At 47.7% G+C, this 17,923-nt stretch overlaps 1 protein-coding gene across 1 annotated transcript in view; it reads right to left on the reverse strand.

The window, feature by feature from the left end:
* Positions 1 to 17,923, reverse strand: part of LOC121868664 (neuroligin-1-like) — a 106,745-nt gene that overhangs the window by 36,016 nt on the left and 52,806 nt on the right. Inside the window, exon 2 of the mRNA XM_042369502.1 lies at positions 615 to 859. Within this exon, the coding sequence (XP_042225436.1) occupies positions 615 to 859 (245 nt within the window). The remainder of the gene's footprint in view (positions 1 to 614; positions 860 to 17,923) is intronic.

Consider the following 17,923-nt stretch of genomic DNA (forward strand, 5'->3'; position numbering starts at 1 on the left):
GGGGAGGCGACAGGCTGTTAGTGGTGGCTGTGGGGAGGTGACAGTTGTTAGTGGTGGCTGTGGGGAGGTGACAGGTGTTAGTGGTGGCTGTGGGGAGGTGAAAGGTGTTAATGGTGGCTGTAAGGCTAGGTGGAGGAGGGAGGTATTAGTAGCAGTTGTAGATAGAGAAGCAGCGATAGATAACGATGGTGTTTATAGTCTTATAGGTTAAGAGATGTTACAAGAGGTGTCAAGTGGCAGGTGAGGAGGAGGGCAACACGTGTAGGTGGCGCCTCAGGTGTTGGCTAATAACAGGTGTTTAACGGTTTATACTTTTAGAACGAGTATAAAGAACTCAAATGAATTATCTTATCAAAACTAATATGTACTTAGGATCCATATATAATAAGGTAAGTAAAATAAGTAATTGAAATAAAGAAAGAATAAAATTAAATAAGGTTGTGAGTTTAGTATTAATGTCAGTACAGTATAGTGAAGAATTAATGATGTTCTACTTTTTGTTGTAATTATGGAACTGAAGTAAAGAAATATATATATCTTGAAACTCATTTAACAAGCAGTTGGTGACCCACAAGTGGTGAAGGAGGAGCTACATTAAACAGTGAAGGTCCTACTTGTAGGTGTTCCTGATGAAAGTCCTCAAGATCTTGTTTCTCTTGTCTGTCTCGAAGCCGAACTTGACGTCATCGTCGTTAAAGGTGAAGAAGGCGTCCGAGGGCGTCACGCCGAAGATGAGGTCATAGCTGGCCAGGCGGTTGATGTAAGACTGTCGATCTGTGTCGAAGTCGGTGTCGATGACCACCCCGTCGACCGTGGGCCCGAACGCGTAGTAGTACTCTGGCACCTGACGGCAACAAGTCTGAAGTTACAACCAAATCAAGTATATTACAGGATCCCTATAGTTAATTTTTAAGTGGACTTCAGTAAATTGTACCATTGCCTCATATAGCACTGAAATCAAGCGACTCCTGAATTGATCTCAGTGAATTTCATGACTTTGGGTTGATTTGATCAAAGTTTTAATGTGTTTGGATTGGGATTAGCGAAGTCTAGCGAGTTTTAGCGGTTATCTTAGCGACTTTTGATAGTTGGCAAGAAGTGAGGTCAGCGTCTTGCTTCTCTCGGGTGGAAAGCAAAGTTTTGTATTCCTTCTACCTAAATAAAATTTCGTATACTTTTTATGCAAGACTTTTTGACCCCCGACCCAACACGCACGCACGCGCCCCCGCACACACACACACACGCAGGTTTCACTAAGTTACACAGTGATGACCTTTAGCCCACCATGGTAAGGACGGGCGGGGTCTTAACTACCTGCCTGCGCTTGTTAGGGTGAAGAAGGTCCCTCTAAAAAGATGTTAAGGGAGTCTTATATTTTTCTATTTACGTCGGAGAGTATGAAGGGAGAGGGAGGAGGAGGAGGAGGAGGAGGAGGAGGAGGTAGGTGCAGGAAGAGGAGGAGGAAAGATGAAGAGGAAGAGTAGGAGGGAAAGGGGACAAGGGGAGGAGTAGGAGGGAAAACGGAGGAGCAGAGGAATAATTAGAGGGGAATGAGGAAGATTAGAAAGAAATAAGGAAATGAGAAGGAAAAAATAGGAAGAAAAAGAGAAGGAGGAATAAAAGGAGGAAGGATAATTAGAGGAGAGAGGAATAGGATGTAAAGGATGACTAGGAAGTGTTGGATCGGAAGGAAAAAGGAGTAAGAAAAGGAGGGGAGGGGAGGAGAGGGATGGGGAAAGGGGGAGAGGAGGAGGAAGAGTGGGATGAAGATGTTAAGGAGGATAATGTTACGATACCAGAAACTAACACACACACACACACACACACGCACACACACACACACACACACACACGAACGCTTGACTTGGGAATAATTTGTTTTGCTTTGCTTCACTTAACTGGATGTGAAGGTAAAGTGGATTTAAATTTTCTCACTTTAAAATTTATTCCTTGTTGTATGAAAGTAATTAAGGCTCCTACAGAAGGGGACGTGCATTAAGTTCACTGAGGAGGAGGAGGAGGAAGAGCAGGAGGAAGAGGAAGACAGAGAGGAGAAAAGGAGGAGGAGGAGGAAGAAGAAAAATACCCCAAACAAAATCTATATGTAACAAAAATAAGGCAACATTTCTCTCGCTTCTTTCTCCTGACGAAGACCTTGAGACACATCCCATATACCAGGTGGCCCTCGTCAGGTGAATCAGGTAATTGTACAGGTATAATATGGAACAAAAATGTCTTCTAAATTGTCTCGTTTTGTGTCACATTATGTAGCTGTTGTAACATTGCTAACCCTAGAGGAGATGAAGGGTTGACAACAGCAGAACGTGGATTGACAACACCAGAACGTGGGCTGACAACACTTGTACGTGGGCTGACAACACCTGAACGTGGGCTGACACCAGTACGTGGGCTGACAACACCTGAACACTTCCTCACGACTACATGACAGGAGGCCCTATGGTCTTACAGTACCTCACCCGGAACGAAGGTGGTGAGCACTTCAGATGTAAACACAGTGGAGGAACCTTACGCTGCCCCGCACATGGCTCCTCCTGGTAAATAAACCTTTATGTAATACGAGTCGATGGAGACCGTGAGTTTGGTTGAGTTTGGGCGAATCTACAGGATGTTTGGCGAGTTTGGTTGAGTTTTGGAGAATATGAAGGATACTTGGCGAGTTTGGCTGTGTTTTGGCGAATATGGGGGATGTTTAGCGACTTTTGTCGAGTTTTGGCGAATCTGGAGAATACCTGGCGAGCTTAGGTGAATTCTGGCGAATCTGATCGATTTTTAGTGTATTTGGCTAAGTTATAGAGAGTGTGGTTTAACTCTTGGTGAGTTCGGTCAATTCTTGTTAGGAGTTTGGCTACTTCTGGTGGATTTGGCGAACTCTTCAGTGATGCTTAATGATGACGTCACGTGTGAAGATGAAGCATGAGACTGAACTCACATAACATGAAGTTAATGACATTACATGGTGAAGTGTGATGACGTTACTTGAAGCAAGTCTCTCAGCTGCCTGGGAGTCTCTCAGCAGCTTCGGTGGGTAGTAGGAACGACGCCCAAGTCTGGCGTCAGGGTCGTTAAGCGATTAAGAAAACTTCTAAAGACAGGATTAACTTGCATGTTATTACAAAACTTAGCATATTTACGCTTGGCCAAAGTTTGTTAATGAGGTGTTTACGGTTGAAATATTGTCGTTCGTTATAGGAGAGCAGCGATAACGTTCATTACCTGAGACGCTTCCCCAGATGGCTTGTAAGAACCCCCACTCGGCCAATTGTGTATCCCCCTCCCCCTGTCCGGCTTTCTGCTTGGAACTGTCGGGTCTTCTGCTGGACAACGTCACAGTATCTAAACATCAACATCGTCTTTGCCCCATCAGAATGCAAGGGGCAATCAAGTGGCAAGTGTATGACCCCAGGACACACCAACACGGGGATCCAGTTGTCAGTGACGTGTAATTACTTCAAGAACAGCTAACAGGTGACCCAGGTGACGACGACCTCTCTCTCTCTCTGTCCTACAACACACAAAGTTATGTCTCGACTCGGAAGTAACTTTGAGGAGGACGCTGATGAAGACATAATCGACAAGAAGAGTCACCTCCTCCACCACACTGTACACCACACCAGCTTCCTACAATAGCTGTATCTATTATTTCTAAACACATAAAACAACTCTCAGTTCAATGCAAAAACAGACAAAACCCACATACTCAATATTCCTGTTTCCCTTAAGATGATGAACTCAAATATGATAAATAAGATCACCTTAATTAAGGGGAAAGAAAGATTCGCTAATACTTGATAATAGTTAACCAATGATGATAATAGTAGCTTCATACAACAACAGATACAAGAATATCCGTAATACCTGATGACATTTACCGGAAATTGCAAAGATAAGTCGATTTTTTTGGACTAGGGCGGGAGAGGGACATGGTCGCCAACCCCCAGACAAGACGATAACACCTTGATTGAAGATACTTGAAATACAGCTCACAGAAAGTATAATCTCACCTTATTAAAAGAACACCTGCTAATATATGCTAACATAACAGTTTATGAAGGTTCACCGTAAGTACAATTTCCGGCTGTAATGAGATACAGAAGGCGAGGCAGTAAAATAACTCCCCATTCCCGCGGTTGTGTGAACTTCATCATCACCTCAAAGAGAAAATATTTATCTTAGGAGCTGCAGGTGTGGCCATTAAAGCCGGGTTAGATTAGAAGTGATGAGGAGGAAGACGAGGGCATTGGAGAGGGATAATGGGAGTTCTTAAGGGACGGGGGACCACCTGGAGGTTATGTGAGGTCACAGGGTCGTCGAGGGTCGTGTGATGTGAAGTAATGTGGTCGTTAAGTAGGTCATGCAAAGTCAAAGGGTTATATAAGGTCAAAGTGTCATCAGGAGATCATGAAGTGATGAAAAGATCGTCCGGACAAGAGGTCACTATGGAGGGTCAATGGAAAACCTTCTAAGGTCATAGGACCCTCAGTGTATCAAGTGTATCATATGTGAGGTCATAAGGGGTCGTCAAAAGCTCATGTTGGGTCATAAGGGTCACTGAAAGGTCGCGTGGGGTCATGAGGGCGTCGAAAGGTCACGTGGGGTCATAAAAGTCATCGAAAGGTCAGTAAAGGTCAGATACAAGACTCCAAGCAATGATGCCATGTAGGAAATTCAATAATAAAAAAAAAAATAACCCGTCGGAGCTCTTGTGAGGCGAGTCTCTGGCCGTGTGTGGTGACGCTGGTGGGATAATGGTCTGGCGGCCTCCTCTGAATACCTCGTCTTTTGGCTGGGGATTTTTGACTTGGTAATGATGTTGGCGCTGACTCGGGACGGTGGATCATTTAGGGAGGTCAGGTAAGGAGGAAGAAGCCAGGTGAAGTCATATGAGGAGGAAAAGGTCATGCGAGGAAGGGAGAGGTTTAAGTGAGGTATAGGAGGTGGTGGTCATGGGAGGAGGGAGAGGTCAAGCGAGGAAGGGAGAGGTTTAAGTGAGGTATAGGAGGTGGTGGTCATGGGAGGAGGGAGAGGTCAAGAGAGGAAGGGAGAGGTTTAAGTGAGGTATAGGAGGTGGTGGTCATGGGAGGAGGGAGAGGTCAAGCGAGGAAGGGAGAGGTTTAAGTGAGGTATAGGAGGTGGTGGACATGGGGGAGGAAGAGGTCAAGAGAGGAGGAAAAGGTCTTGTGAGGTGGGGAGAGATTCTAGTGAGGTATAAAAGGGAAAGTTCAGGTGAGGTCATATGAATCTACAAAAAAAAAAAAATATCCCGTAATAATATCAAGACGGTGTAGTAATTACCGTAACACCTCAGGTACTCTTAAAAATCTTAATGATAGTTGGGTGAAAATTATTTGAATTACCTAAAATACCCCCAGTAAAGTCTATTATCAAATCCTATTACAAAGTTTGCTCGTAATATTGGTAACTCTGGCGTAAGTTGAGAGTTTATGGGTTTTAGTCTCCTTGGGAAAAATTGCTGGCAACACTGATCATCTTGGTGGGGGTGAGGGCGAGGAGGAGGCTGACCACGCTGACGAAGTGTGTGCTGACGGCCAGGTAACTCGAGATTGACGAGAGATTGTGATATGTCTCGTCACCATCTTCTCTCGTTGTATAATTGGGTCGTGGTTAGGTAAGGTAAGGTGGTGTGTAGTTCATGTAAAGGTGAAATAAGCTGGGGTGTCTAATCCTCACGTGATCTATATTCCTTAATCCCTGGAACACCATCAACACAACAGCTCCCTCTACCTGTCAGTGATTGGGTCATTGACTGTTTCTGATCGTGCTTGAGAAAAACACAATCATCCCTCACGCTCGATAAAAAAAACCCAACACTTAGTCAGGTCAGGAAAAGCGGGCATTTGGGAGCAACTTAAACAAAGTTAGTAGCTCATGTACTTACTGAGGTAACCCTTACTAATTAAGTTTCATTAATATCCCACAAATTGATTATTATTAAAGTTATTTGATTATTATTATTATTATCATTAAATTATAATAACAAAAGTGGCCAAGGAGTCTATTAATTATAAAGTACACAATATTCACGTGTGCTTCCAACCTGGCATAACACACACACACACACATACACGCACACGCACACGCACACACACACACACACACCCAATAGATGTCATTACAGGTGCAGTCGCGACACAATACCAACTCAATTTAGTGCGACAAAATCACCAACGTAGGTGGAGGGGTGGAGGTGGAGGGGTGGAGGTGGAGGAGTGGACGTGGAGGGATGGAGGTGGAGGTAGAGGGGTGGAGGTGGAGGGGGGGTGGAGCTGGAGAGGGGTGGAGAGGTGGAGGGATGCGGTGGAGAGGTGCAGAGAGGTGGGGATGGAGGAGTGGAGCTGGAGGGAGGTGGAGGGATGGAGGTGGGAGAGGTGCAGAGGTGGGGTGGAGGAGGCATGCAAGTGGAGGTGAAAGGTGGAGGTGGAGGTGGAGGTGGAGGGGTGGAGGATGATGTCGAGGGATGGAGGTGGGAGAGGTGGGAGGTAGAGGGGGTGGGAGGTGGGGTGGAGGGTGGAGGGTGGAGGTCGAGGAGTGGAGGGTGGAGGCAGAGGGGTGGAGGTGGAGAGGTGGAGCAGAGGAGGTGGAGGATGGAGGGGTGAAGAGGTGGAGGTGGAGGGGTGGAGGGTGGAAGGTGGAGGTGGAGGGATGGAGGTGGAGGGGTGGAGAGGTGGAGGGTGGAGGCAGATGGGTGGAGGGTGGAGGTGGAGAGGTGGAGGTGTTGGGGTGGACGTGGAGGGTGGAGGTGGAGAGGTGGTGTTGGGGTGGACGTGGAGGGATGGAGGTGGAGGTGGAGGGGTGGAGAGGTGGAGGTGGAGAGGTGGAGGTGGAGGGTGGAGGTAGAGGGTGGAAGTGGAGGGGTGGAGGTGGGGGTGGAGGTGGAGGTGGGGGGTGGAGGGGTGGGGGTGGAGGAGGGGTGGAGGTAGGGGTGGAGGTGGAGGGTGGAGGGAGAGGTGGAGGTGGAGGGGTGGACGTGGAGGGATGGAGGTGGAGGGGTGGGAGAGGTGGAGGTGGAGGGAAGGGAGGGAGGGCACTGCTACCACCACCGCCTACTACCACCATCGCTCTCGTCCCAGGGTCCCCCAGGGTGTGAGTTGTCCCTGAGTAGGATATCTCGACCCACCCAGTAGTGTACGTGTCAGAAACAGGTTCTCTCAGCCTAGGCACTTACGAAGGAGAGCTAGAGTGAGCTAAGATAACAATTTTTAAGAGTTATGCCTTAAGTGTTACACGTACACAAGGCCTCTAGGTTGAGCATGTACACTATGATTAAACATGTGTCCGTACATCAGGACCTCCTGCTAGTACAGGTACAAGGGACCTCCTACTAGTACACGTACACTAGGACCTCCTGCTAGTACACGTACACCAAGACCTCCTGCCAGTACACGTACACCAGGACCTCCTGCTAGTACACGTACACCAGGCCCTCCTGTTAGTACACGTACAGGACCTCCTGCTAGTACACGTACACAGGACCTCCTGTACACGTACACAGGACCTCCTGTTAGTACACGTACACCGGATCTCCTGCTAGTACGTACACAGGACCTCCTGCTAGTACACATACCAGGACCTCCTGTTAGTACACATACAGGACCTCCTACTAGTACACGTACTGGACCTCCTGCTAGTACACGTACACGGACCTCCTGTTAGTACACGTACACCAGGACCTCCTACTAGTACGTACACCGGACCTCCTGTTAGTACGTACAGGACCTCCTGCTAGTACACGTTCACCAGGACCTCCTGCTAGTACACGTACACCAGGTCCTCCTAGTACACGTTCACCAGGACCTCCCTACTAGTACACGTACACCAGGACCTCCTACTAGTACGTACACCAGGACCTCCTGTTGAGTACATGTACACCAGGACCTCCTGTTAGTACGTACACCAGGACCTCCTGCTAGTACACGTTCTGGGACCTCCTGCTAGTACACGTACACCAGGACCTCCTGCTAGTACACGTACACCAGGACCTCCTGCTAGTACACGTAAACCAGGACCTCCTGTTAGTACAGCAGGACCTCCTACTAGTACACACGTACACAGGACCTCCTGGTAGTACACATACCAGGACCTCCTGCTAGTACACAATAAACCAGGACCTCCTGCTAGTACGTTCACCAGGTTCTTGTGCACTACACAGGACCTCCTGCTAGTACACGTACACCAGGACCTCCTGCTAGTACACATACACCAGGACCTCCTAGTACACATACCAGGACCTCCTGCTGGTACGTACACAGGACCTCTCTGAGCTGGAAATACAACAGGACCTCCTGCTGTACACGTACACCAGGACCTCCTGCTGGTACACGTACACGGACCTCCTGCTGGTACATACAGGACCTCCTGCAGTACACACATACACCAGGACCTCCTGCTAGTACACCACAGGACCTCCTGCTAGTACACATACACCAGGACCTCCTGCTAGTACACGTCACCAGGACCTCCTGCTAGTACACATACACCAGACCTCCTGCTAGTACACAGTTCACCAGACCTCCTGCTTGTACACGCACACCAGACCTCCTCAGTACACGTACACCAGGACCTCCCTAGTACAGCACACCAGGACCTCCTGCAGTACACATACACCAGACCTCCTGCTAGTACACATACACCAGGACCTCCTGCAGCATATTTACACCAGACCTCCCCAGTACACATACACCAGACCTCCTGCTAGTCACACGCACACCAGGACCTCCTGCTAGTACACGTACACCAGACCACCTGCTAGTACACGTACACCAGGACCTCCTGTTAGTACATGCACACCAGGACTCCTGCTAGTACACGTACACCAGGATCTCCTGCTTGTATACACCAGACCTCCTGTTAGTACACATACACCAGGACCTCCTGCTAGTACACGTACACCAGACCTCCTGCTAGTACACGTACACCAGGACCTCCTGCTAGCACACGTACACTTGTTGCCTGTATAAGTACCGCGGGCCATCCCTGCGGTCCAAGAATAAAATTGGTGTACACACAATGGGTGAACGACGCCTCCCTGGCGGCTCGGCAGTACAGCAAATGCCATTTGTGGAGGCGAAAGGAGTCATTAGAGGCGAGACCGTAATTAAATTTCCAAATTTTTGCTGGCACTCGGAATGGAAATTACAGCTGATGGCTATCAGGGGGTGCCCAGCTGATACCAAGCAACGGGCTTTCCAGGCGTGCTGTACTGACCAATCACAAGGCGAGGTGGGTGCAGCTGCAGGAGGAAAAATCTTTTTTCTTATTTCTAATTGGCTGAATGGAATGAGGCGTGTGGTTTTTGATGGCGAGGCGGATTGTAAAGGTGGATAGTTACACGAACGCTGAAGCAGCCAGATTGCCCTGGATTACTGGGATTGTTTGGCGTATATAGCTAGTTAAGGCGTGGCAGGGGAACCTTAGGACTGAATATTTTTGAGCAACCAAGACTTCTATCTCTCTACACACACACACACAGACGCACGCACACGCACACACTATTCACCTTCGTACATCTGTCTCACGCAAGCATCTTCAAAGTTACCTCCCAGACCACAGCCAGACAATTTTAGCCGGTTCTCACGATGAATGTTCCTCGAAAGTGTTGAGATAAGAACGTCTTGAACGATGACTTAAACTGATCCACAAAAACTCACGTCCAAAAATAACCTTAAAACATTACACTAGGACGTTACCTTAATTAGACAGGTGAGCCGGGAAGAAAATATCGGTGTTGGGGGGATAACTGAAAAGATTATTGTGGAAATATGAGCTGTGTTGGGGAAAATTGGAGCTGTGTTGCGGAATATTGGAGCTGTGTTGGGGAATATTGGAGCTGTGTTGGGGAATATTGGAGCTGTGTTGGGGAATATTGGAGCTGTGTTGCGGAAAACATAAGCATGTAAGGAGAAAATTTATTAATTATTGAGGGAAAAATAATCGTCTCAGGGTGAAAATTTAAGTGTGACAGGGAGAAAACATTGAGTGTGTAAGATAAAAAAAAATTAAATTACAGCGACTAAAAAAAAAAATCAAATCACCATCCCAAAACGAATGGGTGGCAGGATAACAACTACAACAACAACAACAACAACAACAACCTTACATAATAATAAACGTTGACCGAATGAAACAACTCACTGACAGAGATCATATTATGTGCCAACTATTACACTCACTCACTGCATGAAACCATTTGATTAAAAAAAAAAATGCAACCAAAACAACACTGAAAGGTATGTATTGGTAACGCTAATCAGCCCACGCAACCGGGAAATAATTTAGCATGGTCAGGGTCGGGTTAGGCATCAATAATTCGCTTTGATCTGGTGTTCCCGCTAACCACAGGTGTGTGAGAGAGTCATTACCTGAGTCTGGACAACAAGCGACCATCACTGACAAATAAAATGACACCGATGACGCAGAATATTTCATGTTAGGGTTAGTGTGTGTGTGTGTGTGTGTGTGTGTGTGTGTGTGTGTGTGTGTGTGTGTGTGTGTGTGTGTGTGTGCGTGTGTGTGTGTGCGCGTGTGTGTGTGTGTTGCAATATCTATCCATTGTGCTTGTTGTTATTGACTGTCCTATTTGCGAATTTTAATATCTGCATAATCATTCCAATCTCTCCTACTCTCTAGCTGTATCTCTCTTTCTTTTGTCTTTTGTCCAGTGGGGAGATTTGTCCAGTCGGTATTTATGTCCGATGAAATTTTTTGTCTCACACCAGAACACATTTACACTTAGAGAGTTAAAGAAAAAACCACCCGCAGGAAAATACTTACATATAAACATTTGTATTTGTTTCTGGGGTGAAGGGGGAAGGGAGGAGGGAGAGAACTCAAACAACACATAAAGCTCCTTGGTGTGCTCTGGCCGCCATAAAAACACAACTCGTGGGGGGTGGGGGAGGGGGTGTGGGGGGCAGCGGGGTGGGGGGCAGGTGGGGGTGAGGGGCAGGTGCGGGGGTGGGCAGGTGCGGGGGTGAGGGGCAGGTGGGGTGAGGGGCAGGTGGGGGAGGGGCAGGTGGGTGGGGTGAGGGGCAGGTGGGGTGAGGGGCAGGTGGGGGTGAGGGGCAGGTGCGGGGGTGAGGGGCAGGTGTGGGGGGGTGAGGGGCAGGTGCAGGGGTGGGGGGCAGGGGTGGGGGGGTGGGGTAGTGGGGGTGAGGGGCAGGTGCGGGGGTGGGGGCAGGTGTGGGGGTGGGGGGTAGGTGCGGGGTGGGGGCAGGTGCGGGGTGGGGGGTAGGTGCGGGGTGGGGTAGTGGGGGTGAGGGACATGTGCGGGGGCAGGTGCGGGGGTGGGGGCAGGTGTGGGTACTCACAGGCGCCATTAAGACACCAGTAAGTATCTGCAGCTGCCTCTAAGGTGCTCAAGACAAACGTGCAAACTTTTCTACCTACTTTCACGTACACGGAGAAAGTTTACGCAGAGTTAAGTTTACACAGGGAAAATTTTATCCAGACATCATCAAGATTTAGTAAACCACACATTAGAGAAAGTATTAAGTAAACCGTGTGTAAACTTTGCCATAGAGAATCAAGTATACATAATATTTTTTAGTACATTAACGTAAAGATTTTTTTAATGTAAACTCACAATACACAGACTTTCCTCATAGTACACTGACTTTTCTCCAACACACATGCACAGTACACAAAGACCTATCTATCTACACTCACGTACACAAACTTCCCACGAGTTTCAGCAAGTTTGAGTAACCATAAAGGAAGTGTTAAGGAAAGGAAGTGTTAAGGAAAGGAAGTATTTTTGTTCGCAAGGATTTAAGACGATATGTAAACACTCTCTTGTGTGTGTGTGTGTGTGTGTGTGTGTGTGTGTGTGTGTGGTGTCCCTATGATCTTCCAGCACCAAAAAAATAAAATAAAAGACCCAAAAATATATATATAATGAACCACCCTTCTTGTTTACGTCTTGCTTTCACGAATGTTAAGTGACGTCATCGCTATCAGCAGTATGTCTGTCTGTTGCTTTTATTATGTGTGTTTAATATATGATCACAATGTATTTATTCATCTATACTATTTGCAATTCCATATTTATTGTATTATATCATTCATCTATTTATCTTTCATATACAAATTTTATCATATTTTTCTTCGACTAAAAAACGTCTCATTTTCCTATTTTTTTCCATATAAAGTTAAAACAAATTAACAAAAAATAATAGGAAATAATATCAACAAAAGGGAAAATAATTTATATAGCTTTCCACCTGCTCATGAAATTTAGGTCGTCTCCCTTTGCCCGCTGGCCCAAGAGAGTTTTATATAGTTATTGTCCAGGTCTAGTGTGTGGTCTGGTTTAACGCTATGGTTTTGCTCAGGTTATTGGTGGTGGATACCGTAGAGAGACATATTACCATAGTTTACCACACTTTACCACATCTTACCATAGTGCCACTTCTTACCATAGTATCACACCTTACCATACTACCACACCATCTGGCCTACACTACCACACCACCTGACCCACATCACCACCAGGGCTGCCGTAATTCCGACTGTTTTACCGAACGCTCTGGGTCTCTTCCTTGCGTTGTGACTGGCTACGAAACCATGACGTCATAAAAATGTTTTCTTTGTTAAATGTGATACATATATATGATGTCGGTAACACTTCATTTCCTTTACTATTATGCTTATATATAGTATGAAATATTGCACAATAGATTATTTAAACAACTTTAAAATCGGATGGAGCGGTACAGTATTATATTGAATAAAAGAGATAAAAAGAGTTCAGGAAGTAGAAAATGGAGTGATGCCACGGGTGAATATCATAGAAAATGCACTGTTAAAAAGGATAACTATTATAATTATATAATTTTAAACTGTCTGATAAAATAACAGCAAATGAAGAACTAACAGTAAAGGACTCACCGAAAGTCGATGTATAACGGCGTGTAGATGCTTTTAACGAAGGCTCGACAGTGAAAGTCATATGAAAGGCACTGAACTCAAGATGGATACAGCGGGGGAACCCCCCCCCCCCATTTTCATCAGTAAACTCCAATACTTTTCCTTATTGCAGTATTGTACTCAGGCATTTTTGTATAGTAAAAATTAAATACTATTGACTTCAGAATATCCCTTAATATCAAGTGCACATGGCTTCAAATGGCCTCAAAATGCCCATGACGTTGGTCAGATTTCAAAGAATTCTGGGGCTTGCCACTACCCCCACCCCCTCTGATGGATGAGCTCTCCTTGCTGGCCAGGTTCCCCCACCCAAAACTTGACCTCCCCTTGATATTCCTGGATCCGCCCCTGGAATTCAAACATGGAACAGCTGTATTGCTAAACTATCAATTATAAAATGAAGGAAATCAAATAAAATACCTGCATAATCATTCTATATCATTTTTATTTTGCCTTTGACCCCCCATAAGGCCTAATTAACATTTCGGTATTTTTCCGAAGGGCCACTGGGGCCGGTACAGTGACGTCACGGTCTACCGATTACGTCTTCGAATTTCATTTTTTTACCGTCAAGCAGACAAATTGTCGTCAAACGGCTGCACTGACCACCACACCACCTACCCCACACCACCTGATCCACACCACCACACCATCTGGCCCACACCACCACACCACCTGATCCACACCACCACACCATCTGGCCCACACCACCACACCACCTGATCCACACCACCACACCATCTGGCCCACACCACCTACCCACACCACATCACCTGATCCACACCACCACACCACCCACCCCACACCACCACATCACCTGATCCACACCCACACCATCTGGCACACCACCACATCACCTGATCCACACCACCACACCATCTGGCCCACACCACCACACACCTGGCCCACACCGCGAGAACGTAGCCAGTTGGTAGGAAATTTTACTCAAGTATTTTCAGTTAACCGGAGATTTACAGATGCTCTCGTTATATATACATATATTTTTCCCCTTTTACATTTTTTTGTCTCAGTGAAGTTAAAAATAAAATTGTCTGAATATTTTTTTTTTTTTTATAAAGAGAGACAGGGTCCGGGGAATATGTTGAGCTATATATTCAAACCTCGTCTTTTTATGGCAACATATATTCAAAAGGGAAACAACTAACGTTATACCTGGACAAATATTCTTGGAGAACGTTCATGCACCAACTCTCTCTCTCTCTCTCTCTCTCTCTGACAAACATTCAGGTCTGTGCATGTTACTCACTCTAGAACAAATACATAGAGGCATACAACACACCCTTGAATATAAACGTGTATGTGTTGGGATCAATTCAGCCTTGGAGAAATGTATTATGTATGCATACGAATATTTATTTATACATGGTTGTAGAGAGACCCGACTCTAAGTATGATGGTTTATGTATATGGCGCACACACACACACACACACACACACACACACACACACACACACACACACACACACACACACACACACACACACACACACACACACACACACACACACACACAACACACAGAACACACACAGACAGAACAGACAGACACAGTACAGTACTCATACATACATACACAGATGAATGTATGCAATCAAACAGGAGTACACATACATTCACACAATAACAGGCAGACAGACAGACACACACAGACACACACAGACACACACAGAGACACACACACACAGACACACACACACAGAGACACAGTATCCAACAAACAAAAGCAGTGTGGGGATCTTTTCCCGTCCTTTCAGTACGGAAGTACTATTCTGTTTGTCAAGAAAAGTGTTCTGTATTTACCACCGCAGATTAAACACACACACACACACAGAGACACACACACACACACACACACACACACACACACACACACACACACACGATAGACAAAAGCTTGTTGTTTTACATAGAACAAGAGGCTACAGTTTTCAGCAACACATAAAATTTCAGCAAATCCTAAGCAAAGAGAGGAGAGAGAACATAGTGGACACACACACGGACACACACACACACACACACAAATTTGGTAGAAGCTTCTAATCTGACATCCTACACAGAGATCCCTAGTCCAAGAATTGTTTCGACACCACTGCATCCAGCCCATACGTGCAGACTGATCGCTATAAGAACAGCCCAGTCCCAACCATTGTAAAATTATCAATAACTTGTAATACACCAGTGTATTCATCCCAGTAAATACTACTCCTTGCACTGTCACTATGTTGAGAAAATGAACTGTAGTTTGAGCTTTTCCCCATCTAGTTATTATATGTCTTATTTGTATCACTTATGTTATTGTATATTATTTGTAATTCGTAACTCATTCCCCAAATATGTATACAACAAGCTCTTTAATAAACCGTTAGTTATTATTATTTATTATCACACACACACACACACACACACACACACACACACACACACACACACAACAGACAGACAGACAGACAGACAGACAGACAAAGACAGACAGACAGACAGACAGACAGACACACACACACACACACACACAGACACACGGACACAGACACAGACACACACACACACACACACACACACACACACAGAGACACACAGACACAGACACACACACACACACACACACACACACACACACACACACACACACACACACACACACACACAAGACACACAGACACACAGACACACACACACACACACACACACACACACACACACACACACAGACACACGTCAAATCCTAGTAGAGATATAGAGGTGTTGGGTAAACAGTGTGTGTTACGTCGTATGTAGGAACAATTTATGTAAGAGGGGGGTAGGGGTTAAGGGGTGTAAGGGGTGGGGGTAAGGGTTAAGGGGGTTAAGGTGTAAGGGATAAGAGATGGGGTTAAGGGGTGGGGATAAGGGGGTAGGGGATAGGGGGTAGAGGGAGGATTAGTGGGGTGGGGAAGGTTAGTGGGGGTGAGGGAGGGTTGTGGGTAGGGGAGGGTTAGTGGGGTAAAGGGGAGGCTAGTGGGGTAATGAGAGGGTTAGTGGGGTAGGTGAGGTTAGTGGGGTAGGGAGGTTAGTGGTAAGGGAGGCTAGTTGGGTAGGGGAGGTTAGTGGAGGCAATGGGAGGGTTAGTGGGGTAAGGGAGGGCCTAGTGGGGTGAGGAGGGCTAGTGGGGTAAGGGGAGGTTGGTGGGGTAATGGGGTTAGTGGGGTAAGGGTTAGTGGGGGTGGGAAGGCTAGGGGAAGGGAGGGTTGGGGTAAGGGAGGAGCAAAGGGGAGGGTAAGGGGAGGTTAGTGGGGAAGGGAGGCTATTGGGAGAGGGAAGGGCGGGTTAGTGGGGTAATGGGAGGTTTGTTGGGTAAGGAGGGGGTAGGAGGGTTAGTGGGTAAGGCAAGTGGAGGTTAGTGGGGTAAGGAGGGTTGGGTAAGGGAGGGTTAGTAAGTGGGAGGGTCGTGGGGTAAGGGAGGGCTTGTGGGGTGGGGAGGTTAGTGGGGGTAGGAGGAGGGGGAATGGGAGGGTTTAGGGGTAAGGAGGGTTAGTGGGGTGGGAGGTTAGTGGGGTAAGGGGAGGGGGTAATGGAGGTTTGGGTAAGGGGAGGTTAGGGGTAAGGGGAGGCTAGGGGGTAAGGAGGGTTATGATATAAGGGAGGGGGTAACGGGTGGGGTAAGGGAGGTTTAGTGTATGAGGGCTAGGGGTAAGGGAGGAGGGGTGGGTAGGGAGCTAGTGGGGTAAGGGGGAGGTTATGAGGTAGGGTAAGGGGAGGGTTAGGGGGGGAGGGTTGGGGGGTGGTAAGGGAGGTTAGGGGGTAAGGGTGAGGGGTAAGGAGGCTGGGGTAGGGTTAGGGGTAAGGAGGGGTTAGTGAGTAAGGAGGGTGGGGGTAAGGAGGGCTAGTGGGGGTAATGGGAGGGGTTTGTGGGGCTAGGTGGGGTGGGCGGGTTAGTGGGGTAAGGAGGTTAGTGGGGTAATGGAGGCCTAGGTAAGGGAGGGTGTAGTGGGGTAATGGGAGTGGCTATTGTTGGGTGGGAGGGGTTAGTGGGTGAGGAGGGTTAGTGGGGTAAGGGAGGGTTGTTGGGGGGAGGTTAGGGAGGTTAGTGGGTGGGTGGGGGTAATGTTTTAGGGAGGGAGTGGGTGTAAGGAGGGTTAGTGGGGGTAAGTGGAGGTTGAGGGGGTAAGGGAGGCTAGGGGTAAGGTGAGGGCAGGGTAATGGGAGGGTTAGTGGGGTAAGGAGGGTTAGTGGCGTAAGGGGAGGGCTAGGTGGGGAAGGGAGGGTTAGTGGGGTAAGGGAGGGTTAGTGGGGTAAGGAGGGTTAGTGGGGTAAGGGAGGTTAGTGGGGTAATGGGAGGGTTGTTGGGTAAGGAGGGTTAGTGGGGACGGGTGGGTGAGGGTTAGTGGGGGTAAGGGAGGGCTAGTGGGGTAAGGGGAGGGTTAGTGGGGGTAAGGGAGGGTTAGGGGAAGGAGGTTAGTGGGTGGGCGTGGAGGGTTAGTGGGGTAAGGGGAGGGTTAGTGGGGTAAGGGGAGGGCTAGTGGGGTAAGGTGAGGTTAGTGGGGTAATGAGTGGGTTAGTGGGGTAAGGTGAGGGTTAGGGGTAAGGGGAGGCTTGTGGGTAAGGGGAGGTTAGTGGGCAAAGGGAGGGTTAGTGGGTATGGAGGGTTAGTGGGGCGTGAGGTTAATGGGGTAAGGGAGGGCTAGTGGGTAAGTGGAGGGCAAGGGAGGCTAGTGGGCAACGGGAGTGGCAGGGGGGTAACGGGAGTGGCTAGTGGGGGCACGGGGAGGTATTAGTGGGGTAAGGGAGGGCTAGTGGGTAATGGGAGGGTTAGTGGGGGTAAGGGAGGGTTAGTGTGTGGGGAGGTTAGGGGTAACGGGAAGGGCTAGGTGGGGTAACGGGAGGGCTAGTGGGGTAACGGGAGGCTAGTGGGGGTAACGGAGGTTAGGGGGTAGCAATACGTAACTGAACGAAGCATACCAT

Source organism: Homarus americanus, unplaced genomic scaffold (assembly GCF_018991925.1).
Source record: "Homarus americanus isolate GMGI-L3 unplaced genomic scaffold, GMGI_Hamer_2.0 scaffold30535, whole genome shotgun sequence".
NCBI classification, from domain to species: Eukaryota; Metazoa; Arthropoda; class Malacostraca; order Decapoda; family Nephropidae; genus Homarus; species Homarus americanus.